This window comes from Pelobates fuscus, chromosome 2 (genome assembly GCF_036172605.1).
Source record: "Pelobates fuscus isolate aPelFus1 chromosome 2, aPelFus1.pri, whole genome shotgun sequence".
In the NCBI taxonomy this organism is placed as follows: domain Eukaryota; kingdom Metazoa; phylum Chordata; class Amphibia; order Anura; family Pelobatidae; genus Pelobates; species Pelobates fuscus.
The window spans coordinates 200496296-200510785 of record NC_086318.1 but is presented as its reverse complement, the minus strand read 5'-3'; the positions used below and the strand labels follow the sequence as shown (position 1 = coordinate 200510785).

General features: G+C 41.7%; 2 protein-coding genes across 2 annotated transcripts in view; one reads left to right on the top strand and one right to left on the bottom strand.

The window, feature by feature from the left end:
* Positions 1 to 14490, bottom strand: part of FAM89A (family with sequence similarity 89 member A) — a 533463-nt gene that overhangs the window by 450632 nt on the left and 68341 nt on the right. The window lies entirely within an intron of this gene.
* Positions 11793 to 13546, top strand: LOC134585698 (DNA-directed RNA polymerase III subunit RPC3-like). The gene has a single exon (XM_063441154.1). It carries the CDS (start codon positions 12177 to 12179, stop codon positions 13434 to 13436), a length of 1260 nt encoding a protein of 419 aa, XP_063297224.1. The 5' UTR covers positions 11793 to 12176; the 3' UTR covers positions 13437 to 13546.

Below are 14490 nucleotides of genomic sequence, written 5' to 3'. Positions count from 1 at the left end.
AAACCTAGCAACACCACCTCTTGCTTGTAACTTACATAGCCTCCCTACACACTTAATGTTTAAACTTTATTTATTACACAGTCCATTTAGAATGTATCTTCTACTCTGTTAATGGCCTGCTAGAGCAGGGGTTTCCAACCCAGTCCTCAAGAACCCCTTACCAGTCCAGGATTTACCCTGATGTGTCTAAAGTATTTTTTGTTTTTTTTCGAAAAACACCTTAAACACAACTGGATAATCCCTAAATCCTGGACTGGTTGGGGGTACTTGAGGACTGGGTTGGTAACTGCTGTGCTAGAGCCTCCTGTATGTGGCTAGGGCTGCATAAACAGAAGCAAAAGTGACCTAATGCCTAAATGGCAGAGAATTGAGACATGATCTAAACACCAAAATGCTCCATTAAGCTAAAGTTGTTTTGGTGCTTAAAGTACCCTTTTAAGTAAGCAGGGCTTAGTTTCTAAGTGAGCCGGTTAGTTTACCAAAGTTCTTCATTAAGCTAAAGTTGTTTTGGTGCTTAAAGTACCCTTTTAAGAAAGCAGGGCTTAGTTTCTAAGTGAGTCGGTTAGTTTACCAAAGTTCTTCATTAAGCTAAAGTTGTTTTGGTGCTTAACCCCTTAAGGACACATGACGTGTGTGACACGTCATGATTCCCTTTTATTCCAGAAGTTTGGTCCTTAAGGGGTTAAAGTACCCTTTTAAGTAAGCAGGGCTTAGTTTCTAAGTGAGCCGGTTAGTTTACCAAAGTTCTTCATTAAGCTAAAGTTGTTTTGGTGCTTAAAGTACCATTTTAAGTAAGCAGGGCTTAGTTTCTAAGTGAGTCAGTTTGTTTACCAAAGTTCTTCATTAAGCTAAAGTTGTTTTGGTGCTTAAAGTACCCTTTTAAGAAAGCAGGGCTTAGTTTCTAAGTGAGTTTTTTTGTTTGTTTTTTACCACTTATTCTACATCTCTTAAAAAACAAAAAACTAAACGTTCAAAGATTTGTTATTGTTTTAAAACTTTAATTAAAGATATTGCACTTCGTAAATTGCATTAAGTTGTGTTTTATTTTTTTTTAATCAAATATTTATATAATGCCAACTGATTAATTACAGTGACTGAAGGCCTGAAGCATTCTAAATATAAGTAATAGACAGCAAGACACCAGTATATTATATTTGTCATAATTAACCATTTGGTTTAACAAAAAATAAAAATGGGCTGCTCAGTCTTAAATGCCCGGGCCTATTTTTTGTCCCAGTCCGGGCCTGGCGCCAAACCCCAAAGGAATAGGTTTTAATGTGTGTCCCTGTTTACTGTTGGTATCTCCAAGAGCGGGAGATTGCTATATGTAACCCAACCCCCTCCTGGGATTGCGTTGAACTGAATAGAGACCCCCTGCAGGGGGTCTGTGCATAAAAGCTGTATGTTCCCAATAAAGATTGTCAGTGTTTTAACCTCCAGGACTCTGTCTTGTCTGGTTTCTTGAGGTAGGGAAGGATTAACCCCTGTGTCTGCTGTTCCAGCTTGCAGGGGATGCAACGGGGAAAGTCCTTGTAAGGACTAAGAGCTTCCAGGACTAAGTGCCATCAAGTCCTGGGAGCGCATGGAGCCAAGTCCCCTAACCCTATAAGAGTTCCTGATCGGCTGAAGGAAGGGAACTAGCGGACGTAACCAGTCGGGTTACCAGGTGTCCCGCTACAGCACCCATGCCCTTATACATCTCCCAGGTTCCCGTATCAGTCTCCGTTACCTGGGAAGGTCGTGTTTGCAAGGAGTTGCCATTACCCTGCAACTGAGTTCCTCTTTAAGCAAATTAACCGGTAGGTTTTCACAGACTGTCATAATACTGTTAGCCTTTACTGCAATAGAACACACATATATGTATGCTGTGATGTCCCACAAGTACATCAATGTTCTTCCCATGTACAGGGTTTTTGAAAGTTACAGGGTCAAATAAAGAGCTTGCCCATTTCAGTTTTTACACATTGAAATTTGCCAAATGGGTTTGCCGGGCTTATTGTAGCCCCATGGAGCAAAAGCACAGCTTAGCGGAAAAGGGCCTTGACAGGGGTTAGGAGGCGGGCTTAGGAGGAAGGAAGATAGGAATGGAGTTATGGGTAAGTGGGCTGGCCATTTAAATAGGCAGCCATTTTAGAGCAGTCACTTTTAATTCCTACCTGGCTAAGTTTGTCCCGCCCACCCTCCCTGTGGTTTTAATTTTTAAGGGTATCCCGTTTTGTCACAGCGGCGGGATGGGGAGCTGAAGGAGAAGAAATAGGCTCCCCAGGAGGAACCGGATGGAATTGGAAAATGGTGGACATTGGTGGTTGGTAGGTTTCGAGTCCTGTCGGTGGCTCAGAACCTGGTGGGGTAGGGGTATCCGGGTATACCCCTGCCGTGGTTAATTGATGGTTTGGCACATGTTGGAATAATTTGATATGTTATGTATTTGTATATACGTGTTATTTATATTGGGGTCATTGCCTTTTATATTGACAGAAGGATACGGGCGCAAGGGCAGAGTATCGGGGCAATGACCCATGTTTACATGTTAATTTATTTGGTTATGTTATATTATGATATTATTATAATGGTTATTAGTTGAAATTGTTAATAAAGCTGTGGACAATTTTCCCATATATCTCTAGTGTCAGTGCATTATTGGGTAAGGTATGTGGGTTGGTTGTCCTGGATTCCGACTGCCCATATGGCGACTATACACCGGTCATGTTGCCTTTGAAACAATGCAGCTACCCAGGAATGAAAATTACCCCCATCAGTAGTGGGGTACACACAACCCATGGGGCCCCGGTGCGAAAACTGATCCGTGGGCTGCCCCCCCCACGCGGGCGTGCTTACTCTGCACGGGCTGGGGCCGCAACACATGGCTGCGACCCGTGCGACCGTGGTATGTACGCCATTGCATGCATAAACACATACACTTAAAGGACCACTACAGACACCCAGAACACATCAGCTCAATGAAGTGGTCTGGGTGCCAGGTCTCTAGTTTTAACCCTGCAGCTGAAAACATAGCAGTTTCAGAGAAACTGCTATGTTTCACTGAGAGTTAATCCAGCCTCTAGTGGCTGTCTCATTGACAGCCGCTAGAGGATTTTCAGCGATTCTCACTGAAAATCACGGTGAGAAGACGCTGAACGTCCATAGGAAAGCATTGAATAATGCTTTCCTATGTGCGGTTTGAATGCGGGCGTGGCTCTTGCCACGCATGCGCATTCGGAGCTGAGAGGCGGATCGGGGCGAGAGATCCCCGGCGCTGGAGAAAGGTAAGTGCTTAAGACACACACATTTACTGACACACACACATACACACTCACTAACAGACACACACACACATACACACTCACTAACAGACACACACACACAAACACTCACATACACACACTAACATACACACACTCTAACACACTCACTAACATACACACACACTAACACACACACACACACACTAACACACACACACACAAACATACACACACACTAACATACACACACACTAACATACACACACACTAACATACACACACACTAACATACACACACACTAACATACACACACACGTTTTTTTTGTTTTAATTTAATCCCCCCAGCCTCCTTACCTGTGGGAGAGCTGAGGGGATTCCCTGGGGTTCAGTGGTGTTGCTGGCCCTGCTGTCACCCGGCTGGCTGGTCATGCGGGCGTGCGAGGGAGCACTCTCCCCTGAGTGCTTCCTCTTCAGCTCCCTCGCGCGCCGCATACTGATGCCGGAGCCGGAAGATGACGTCATCTTCCGGCTCCGGTTTCAGTGCGGTGCGCGAGGGAGCTGAAGAGGAAGCACTCAGGGAGAGTGCTCCCTCGCGCGCCCGCCAGCCTGCCCGCCGGGTGACAGCAGGGCCAGCCTCGGGGGGCCCGGAGGTGGCCGGCTCCTGGGCCCCCCAGGAGAAGAGGCTGGCCCAGTGACATACATACCTGGGTCAATGGGCGGCCGGGCCCCCTAGTGGGCTGGGCCCGGTTGCAACCGCGACCCCTGCGACCCTGGTACATACGCCACTGACCCCCATCAGAAACTGCCCTTTCACTGATGATATCATCGTATATACACATTTTACTGCTCTAAAACATTCATATTTGTGTTCAGTGATGTCTCACAAGTTTCATCCTGATGAAAGTCTGTTTTACTGAAATGTTGATAGTGTGAATTAACCACATTTTTAAAATAGAGATTTAGTAGACGACCATAAATATATAATTTTTTTTAAATGTAAATATATATATATAATCAAAATGCAGTAAGAATGAATATATATTGTATACAAGTGTGCATACAATTGTGCCCAAAATTTTGCATAGCCTTGGAGAATTTCTTTCTATATGGGATTCATATTCCTTGATGCCTTTGTGCAGAGCTGAGCTCCCTCTCCCTGTTTCTCCCCTGCGCTGCTCTCTATAACCGAGGAGGAAGTCCCCCCGGCACAGTTCCCCCTATGGCTCCTTGTGGGAAGCTGCAGCTTGTGTAGGGAGAAGCAGTGCTCCCATTTTCAATTTTAATTGGAGGGGCACTGTATTATGTAAACTGGAAAAGTTTCACTGGAAACTGGAAAAGTTCTCCAAGTCTGCTCTGCTTTCAGTTTGGCTACTTTGGCCTTACATTTACTTTGATTTCCTGATTTTTCTAACATTAGTAAATAATCCTGAAAGTGGTCATCCTTACATTATTAACCCCTTAATGACGGATGACGGACCCGGTCCGTCATGCTGGGGAAGCACTTATGACGGATGATGGACCCGGTCCGTCATGCGCCCAAATTAACTCCAGATCGCCACCATCGCGGTGATTGCGGGGTTAACGCTCCTCAAGTATGCCTCGGTATTCGAGGCAGACCGGGAGCACCCGATTGCGCTGTCCCTGCAGCTGTGATCGCTCTGACAGGCTTTTAGAACAAGCACACGTGCTGCACGAACTCCTGGTTCGCCTCCCTGTGCTTCCGCGGTCTATGTGAAGTGCAGGGAGACGGATCAATGCTGATCTTCTCCATGCAAAAACAAACAAACAAAAGTTAAAATTAATTCCCACCCCATTTCCCCTTTAATAAAACGAACCCCTTCACTGCCATTTGATCACTGACTACAGATCAGGGTATTTTACTATGACCTGATTTTTCTTTTTTTTTTTTTTAAACTCCTGAGGGTCAACTTTTATTTAATTTTTTTAACCCTCAAGGTTCAATTTATTTAATTTATTAATTTAAATATTTCAAAATGGTATACTTTGCATGCTGGGAAGGGTGGGAGTTATGGGAATTTACTGTTAGTGCTGCTTACTGCTAGTTAGGGGTTAACGGTAAAAAAAAAAAATTTAAAAGTGTAAAAAAAGTTTAAAAACAAGTTTTAAAAAGTAAACTAAATTTAAAAAAAAAAAAAGCTTAAGAAAATAAATGAAAACATGCTCATTACCACTACACTTGGAACTGTTCAAAATATATGTAAGGTTCAAAATATGCCTTTTGAATTACTCCGGGTTGTATTCTTTAATAAATAGTATGTGTTTATGGGGAAGTTTGAATAACTAACCAGCTAAACAACTCTGAAATGAAACATGGACCGCAAAACTTAAAAGTTAGAAAAAAAAAACTGAATGGATGTGTCTCAAATGTGCCCCTTCAATATCCACTGTGACAAACTTACTTTCCTGTGTATGTTTGTCCAGGATCTCTTGGGAACTGCACAGCCCTCTAGGGTAAGAAAGCCAGGTCAAGACAAAGTCCAGTTTCAAAAAAAGGCCTCTGGCCTGTTAAATTTCTGTTGTTCGGAAGTAACATGATACAATAAACAGCAAAACCTTCTTTCTCCACAAAGCACCTTCTTTCTCCACAAAGCACCTTCTTTCTCCACAAAGCACCTTTGTTATGGGCAAATGCAAATATTACAAGTTTTAGAATGAAATGTTGTATTTCTTAAACTGTGTACGTTGTCTTTAAGAGATATTGCAAACTGACAAGGTGTTAGAAATGGAACATATTGTTTTTCATAGATGTTTCTTTAAGCAATAACCTCAGTGCATAATATGTTTACGACATTTTGTCCCAGACAAAATACAATAACAATAATGCATAAACAAGCTTCAAGGCTATTCTACGACTCTTTCAGTACACAATATACTGTGGTAACCCCAAGTTAATGGAACTTCCCCAAATCCGGGAATCTCCCACGACTGTGCACTTACGTCTTAGTATCAACAACAGATAAGCTATTCAGACTTTAAGATGCCATCTTGAACTAAGTCAGGAAAATTTCCATGACGTATACACCCTTTAGTTATTGCCTTGTATCTTTGCCAAATTAAGGGAGGTCCTAAATTGATTTAAAGTAGACAAGTTACTTTTTCATATATGAACTATGGTGACTCTAAAATGACGACACTTAAGGTATAAATAAGTGTATTTTTTAAATGTTAAGAAACAGAGGAGAGACTTGGAGACAGACGCTGCTCCATCTTAAAATGACTGAGAGGCTGACATGATGACATGTTCAGAAGGGTATGTTAACCTATTCAGAGGCGGCTCTCTAATTAGGCGGTTTAGGCGGCCGCCTAAGGCCTCGCGCTAGAAGGGGCCTCGCGGCCGCCTAAACCGTGTAATTAGAGAGCCGCTTCAGGGCTTTCTTTCCCAGTAAAAAAAAAATAATTAAATACTTTAATGCCGGTCGGCGGCCGCATCAAGATTGCCGCGGCGCCGGCGCTATTAAAAGATGAAACCCTCTCAAATGGGTTTCCCCGTGCAGGAGTGAGTCCCCTCCCCTCCTCCTGCACACTTCCTGGTAATCGGCCAATCCGCGATGTCGATGACGTCACGACGCGGCGACGTCACGACGTAACCCCTCCCTGCATTCCCCCGCCTGCGGTACCAAGAAGAAGAGAGAAGAGTAGCAGCTGCTACTGAAGAAAAGAGAGCAGAGGAGAAGAGAGAAAACAGAGAAAACGGAAGGACTCAGGAGAGCAGAGGAGAAGAGAGAAAAAGGTAAGGAGAGCAAAATAAAATAAATTAAAGGGGAGGGGAGGGGAAGGAGAGACAAAGAAAATAAATTACAGGGGAGGGGAAGGAGAGCAAAGTAAAATCAATTAAAGGAGAGCAAAATAAAATAAATTAAAGGGGAGGGGAGGGGAGGGGAGGGGAGGGGAAGGAGAGACAAAGAAAATAAATTACAGGGGAGGGGAAGGAGAGCAAAGTAAAATCAATTAAAGGAGAGCAAAATAAAATAAATTAAAGGGGAGGGGAGGGGAGGGGAGGGGAAGGAGAGACAAAGAAAATAAATTACAGGGGATGGGAAGGAAAGCAAAGTAAAATAAATTAAAGGAGAGCAAAATAAAATAAATTAAAGGGGAGGGGAAGGAGAGACAAAGAAAATAAATTAAAGGGGAAGGGAAGGAGAGCAAAATAAAATAAATTAAAGGGGAAGGGAAGGAGAGCAAAATAAAATAAATTAAAGGGGAGGGGAGGGGAAGGAGAGCAAAATAAATTAAAGGGGAGGGGAAGGAGAGCAAAATAAAATAAATTAAAGGGGAGGGGAAGGGAAGGAGAGACAAAGAAAATAAATTACAGGGGAGGGGAAGGAGAGCTAAGTAAAATCAATTAAAGGAGAGCAAAATAAAATAAATTAAAGGGGAGGGGAAGGAGAGCAAAATAAAATAAATTAAAGGGGAGGGGAGGGGAAGGAGAGACAAAGAAAATAAATTACAGGGGAGGGGAAGGAGAGCTAAGTAAAATCAATTAAAGGAGAGCAAAATAAAATAAATTAAAGGGGAGGGGAAGGAGAGCAAAATAAAATAAATTAAAGGGGAGGGGAGGGGAAGGAGAGACAAAGAAAATAAATTACAGGGGAGGGGAAGGAGAGCAAAGTAAAATAAATTAAAGGAGAGCAAAATAAAATAAATTAAAGGGGAGGGGAAGGAGAGCAAAATAAAATAAATTAAAGGGGAAGGGAAGGAGAGACAAAGGAAATAAATTAAAGGGGAAGGGAAGGAGAGCACATGGAAAATAAATTGAAGGGAAAGGGAAAGAGAACAAATGGAAAATAAATTAAAGGGGAAGGGAAGGAGAGCAAAGGAAAATAAAGAAAAGGGAAGGAGAGCATAGCAGAAGAGAGAAAAAAAGCAGGAGAGCTGTACCCCCCATCTTTCCACAGAATAATGGTGGTATATCATGACAATATTACTTAACAATATTAAATATTATTAATAATATAATAATTATATTATTTACTATAATTATATATTATCCTAATTATTATATTAATTATTATCATTAAAGGAAAAATCCAGTGCCAGGAAAACAATCTGTTTTCCTGGCACTGGAGGTACCCTCTCCCTCCCACCCCCAATACCCGGTTACTGAAGGGGTGAAAACCCCTTCAGTCACTTACCTGAGGCAGTGACGTTGTCCCTCGTCGCAGTCTCCTCCTCCGCGCCGCTCCTCCTACTGTCTCCGTCGGCCGGTGGGCGAGACTAATCCCGCCCACCGGCCGAGGAGACCTAATGCGCATGCGCGGCATTAGCGCTCCCCATAGGAAAGCATTGAAAAAGATTTTCAATGCTTTCCTATGAGGAAATGAGCGACGCTGGAGGTCCTCACACAGCGTGAGGATGTCCAGCGACGCTCTAGCACAGATAATCTGTGCTATGAAGGAGGAAGTGACCTCTAGTGGCTGTCTAGTAGACAGCCACTAGAGGTGGAGCTAACCCTGCAAGGTAATTATTGCAGTTTATAAAAATAATAATTACACTTGCAGGGTTAAGAGTAGTGGGAGTTGGCACCCAGACCACTCCAATGAGCAGAAGTGGTCTGGGTGCCTGGAGTGTCCCTATATTAATTGTTAATATGTTAATATTAACAATAATATTATGATAATATGTAATATGTTCTAATCACAGTATAGTATTATAGTATAGTATTGACTCCTTGACTGACATCAAAATTGAAGATCTCAGCCAATCCGATGCTTTCCTATGGGAAAGCATTGTGATTGACTGAGATTATCAGTTTAGATTATGTTAGCCAATTGGGCGGATCCGGCGCTGGCGGACTTGTGCAGCTCTAGAAATTAGGTACGTTTTTACTACATGGGGGGGGGGGGGGGGGGGGCTAAATAGTTAAACACGATAGGGTCAGGAATACACATTTGTGCTCCTGATACTGTAGTGTTCTTTTAATACACTGTTGAACTTTATTTCAACTTTATTTCAGTTTTAGGAGACATCAACAAGAATAACTAAGTAGTCAGCCACAAACCCAATGTTTGTGTATAGGTATTTTGTAGAATAATTTAATAACAAAAATAAGTTTGTGAATAGTGAGATTATGAGGTTTATTAATGTTTGCCTTAAAATATATAATTTATACAGTTAATTTTAATATCGGCTGCTTATTTTTTCTTTTTAGCGCGCGTGGCGCGGGGGGGGGGGGGGGGGGGGGGCCTCATATTTGATTTTCGCCTAAGGCCTCAAAAAGTCTAGAGCCGCCTCTGATACTATTAATGATATTTGCAAGCATTTAATTTCATCTTATAAACTCTGCTATAATGGATTTGATATGTCTATATTTATATTTTTATATAATAAATATCTAAAAGACAAAACTATTGCTTCCAAGACAATCCTTATCTTATATTGTATTCTCAATTATTTAACATATGTAAATAATTGAGAATACAATATAAAATAAGGATTGTCTTGGAAGCAATAGTTTTGTCTTTTAGATATTTATTATATAAAAATATAAATATAGACATATCAAATCCATTATAGCAGAGTTTATAAGATGAAATTAAATGCTTGCAAATATCATTAATAGGTTAACATACCCTTCTGAACATGTCATCATGTCAGCCTCTCAGTCATTTTAAGATGGAGCAGCGTCTGTCTCCAAGTCTCTCCTCTGTTTCTTAACATTTAAAAAATACACTTATTTATACCTTAAGTGTCGTCATTTTAGAGTCACCATAGTTCATATATGAAAAAGTAACTTGTCTACTTTAAATCAATTTAGGACCTCCCTTAATTTGGCAAAGATACAAGGCAATAACTAAAGGGTGTATACGTCATGGAAATTTTCCTGACTTAGTTTAAGATGCCATCTTGAACTAAGTCAGGAAAATTTCCATGACGTATACACCCTTTAGTTATTGCCTTGTATCTTTGCCAAATTAAGGGAGGTCCTAAATTGATTTAAAGTAGACAAGTTACTTTTTCATATATGAACTATGGTGACTCGAAAATTACGACACTTAAGGTATAAATAAGTGTATTTTTTAAATGTTAAGAAACAGAGGAGAGACTTGGAGACAGACGCTGCTCCATCTTAAAATGACTGAGAGGCTGACATGATGACATGTTCAGAAGGGTATGTTAACCTATTAATGATATTTGCAAGCATTTAATTTCATCTTATAAACTCTGCTATAATGGGTTTGATATGTCTATATTTATATTTTTATATAATAAATATCTAAAAGACAAAACTATTGCTTCCAAGACAATCCTTATTTTATATTGTATTCTCAATTATTTACATATGTTAAATAGAGGATATCTTACTAACTATATAACATTATGGCTAAGATATCTGTATGGTTAGCCCTGCTAAGTTCTATGCTTTAAGACATTATAGAGGTAAATAAGGGAACCGCCCACGGTTACACCTTCTTTCTCCACAAAGCACCTTCTTTCTCCACAAAGCACCTTCTTTCTCCACAAAGCACCTTCTTTCTCCACAAAGCACCTTCTTTCTCCACAAAGCACCTTCTTTCTCCACAAAGCACCTTCTTTCTCCACAAAGCACCTTCTTTCTCCACAAAGCACCTTCTTTCTCCACAAAGCACTTCCCTCACTCCACCCTGCTTTAACTGCAGTTATATAGCTGCTCACAGCCCCTACAGGTGAGGCTAATGACCTCGGTTAGGCAGTGAGCCAGAACTCCTTATAAAACCTGGGCTGCACAACCACTCTGACAGTGGGTGGAGAATCGGCCCACCCTGCTCTTACGAATACTCCATGCCAGGGACCCAAATAACAACAGAGAAAAAAAAACCTACATTTAAATTTAACTTTTCCCTGGGGCTGCATGTGCTTACCCACATGTCAGGATAGTGGCTGTGCAAAAGTCTGGGTGCCAGATATACACCCCTGACCACCATTCCCAACACTCTGTCACACCACATATACCTGGCAAAGGTACATACGGGGGTATTTCTGTACTCAGACGACCTAGCTGAGCAACATAAGAAATATTATACAGTCATAGCACACATAAGGTTTGCAAAATATACTGTACAAACTCACTTTGTGTGTCAAAAAGGCAGAAAAATGCTTACTACCACTACACTTGGTACAAGCTAGCGGAAAAATGGTCCCACGCTAAGGTTCAAAATATGCCTTTTGAAATACCCTAGGATGTCTTCTTTAAAAAAAAAAATGGTATGCCTTTATGGAATAGTTGGAATATATAGCCTGCAAAAATACTCCAAAATGGGACTTGGACACAGCGTAAAAATTTAAAGTTTGAAAAAAACTGGAATGGCTGTGTCTCAAATGTGCCCCTTCAAAATCCACATATACCTGGCAAAGGTACATACGGGGGTATTGCTGTACTCAGACGACATAGCTGAGCAACATATGAAGTATTATACAGTCATAGCACACATAAGGGTTGCAAAATATACTGTGCAAACTCACTTTGTGTGTCAAAAAGGCAGAAAAAATGCTTATTACCACAAAAATGATCTCACGCTAAGGTTTAAAATATGCCTTTTAAGATGTGACTGTCCAAGGCCTGAAACTCAGAGGGTTTAACGGTAAATATGACTCAAGCAGAGGCCAAACTGTGCTCATTATTGCTGCAGGAGCATTACGGGGAGATTGTGGATCGCGTCGGATGTTTTCTCATCCGTACTGGCAGCCAGCCTCTGAGAGTGATTGCTAATGACACAGGCACTCCTTTGGATCAGGTAAAAAAAGCTCTATGTGTTCTTATCCATCACAATCTGGTGTCTTACCAAATACACAAACGTGGCTTTGTGGAGTATTTTGCGGACTGCGACCGCTAACTGCAGATCCTCCGTTACCCCCGCTACATTTACACAGCAAAGACTCTTTATGGCGACACCGGTGAACTGATTGTGGAGGAGCTGCTACTGAATGGAAAGATGACATTTAGTGCCGTGGTGAAGAAAGTGGCCGACCGGCTGACAGAAACCATGGAAGATGGGAAGAGCGTGGATTACAGTGAGGTATCTGGGACATTCTCCAGTTTGGCTGACACACACTTCATACAGAGGTGCCCAGGTCTTCCTGAAATGGAATCCACAAAAGGATCTGACAGCCGCAGACCTGTAGCACCCTCGCTGGTCATCGACGAGAAAGACATGTACACTATTCCCAAAGTAAACATGCTTGGAAGAGGCAAAAGACGCCGGTCTTCTGATGATGAGGAAGAAGGAAATAAGGGGAAGAGACAAAATAAAGATATAGGCCCAGAGTCCAACGAAGATGACGGAATCTACTGGCAGATTAAAATGGAGCGTTTCCATCAGCACTTCCGAGATCAAGCAGTCATCAGTGCCATATCCAATAAAATGGACCAGACCAGCAGTGAAATCGTCCGGACAATGTTGAGAATGAGCGAGGTCACCACACCTTCCAGTGCTGCCTACACTCACCTGCTGTCATCCAGTGAAATCTTCAGATCTTTGCCCTCAGGATACAACATCTCCAAACAAGTCTTGGACCAGTACCTTACCCTTTTGGCTGATGACCCGTTGAAGTTTGTCGGGCTGTCTGGGGACAGCGGTGGAGGGATGTTTGTCATCAATCTTCACAAGGCAATTGCTTCTCTAGCCACTTCAAACTTGCAATCCATTGTGCAGGAGAGGTTCGGTTCTCGATGCGCACGGATTTTCCGGCTTCTCCTCTGCAAGAAACACTTGGAACAGAAGCAAGTGGAAGATTGCGCAATGATCCCAGCCAAGGAGGCAAAGGACATGCTTTATAAAATGCTGTCTGAGAATCTGGTTTACCTACAGGAAATTCCCAAAACCCCAGATCACGCGCCGGCTCGAACATTCTATTTATACGCAGTGAACACGCTGTCCTCTGCTTGCATGTTGTTGCAGAGATGTTACAAGACCGTTGCAAACCTGATAGAGTGGAGACAGTACGAGACCAAAGAGAACAAATGGCTGCTGGAAAAATCTCAGAGGATTGAAGCCATCCTAGCATCCATGCAAGCCACAGGAGCAGAGGAGACTCAGCTGCAGGAGATCGAGGAGATGATCACTGCTCCAGAACGTCAGCAGATTGAGAACCTAAAGCGAAATGTCAACAAGTTGGACGCCAGTGAAATTCAGGTTGACGATACCATCTTTATTTTAGAATTGTACATCAGTAGCACAAAGACTAAAATCTGAGAGAGGCTCAGAGGGCAATTGTTTGACCAGGTTTCCTCTAACACCTCACACATCCTTTTTGACTTTTGTTTGTTCCACATTGGAAGCAATAAAGCACTCATTATAAAATATGCCTTTTAAAATACCCTGGGATGTCTTCTTTAAGAAATGGTAAACCTTTATGGTGTAGTTGGAATATGTTGTTTGCTGAAGTGCTCCAGAATGGAACACGGAGCCATCAAAACCATATATGAATATTCACACTTAAAAACCTGAACTTGTCACGTCTCTTTTACAGCACTGTAACTTCACAAAATAGTGTCTAGGTCATACATTGGGCATATTCAGAAATAATCATACAGAGACATACAGACACAGACAGAGACATACATGCATACAGAGACATGCAGGCATATAAAGACATACACACAGAGGCATACCGTCATACAGACACATACATACATACATACATAGACATACATATCGACGGAAGGTTAAATGGCGCACAAGGAGGAAAATATATGTATAGCGAGCATACACAATATAAATCGAAACAAATAGCTGCAACTCACTGGGAGTCCTGGTGAGATCTCCTAAGTGCTAAATAGGTAATAAGGAATAGTGAGTGCGCTTACAATAAATAAAATACAGTGTTAATCACACCTAAAAAATCTGAAGGGCATATAACACATTTGATTACAATGCAATAATACCAAAGTGCTATAGTGCTTTAAGAAATTTACACAATATGTGGAGTGCCAAAGTGCATATATGTGCAGACAAGGGATATCCAATATAAATTAAAAAAGGACTGATATACTTGCAGAGCTTCTGGAACAAATAATACACGGCTCTGTAATACAAATAATACAACACCTAGTGCAATATGTTTGTACAGTGCAAAATTAACAATAAATAAATAGGTATCTCACTCACAATGGTGGAGTGGTTGAAGTACCACCCCAAACTATCAGGCTCCAGGGAGGATCAGCCCCCAGTGATCGTGGGATCCACTCAGTGTAGAAAGAACGTGGGCCAATCCGGATATGTGTAAACCAAGAATTTCTTTATTACC

Coding starts and splice junctions, on each gene's coding strand:
- LOC134585698 (XM_063441154.1), top strand. CDS start 12,177: ATGACATTTAGTGCCGTGGTGAAGAAAGTGGCCGACCGGCTGACAGAA.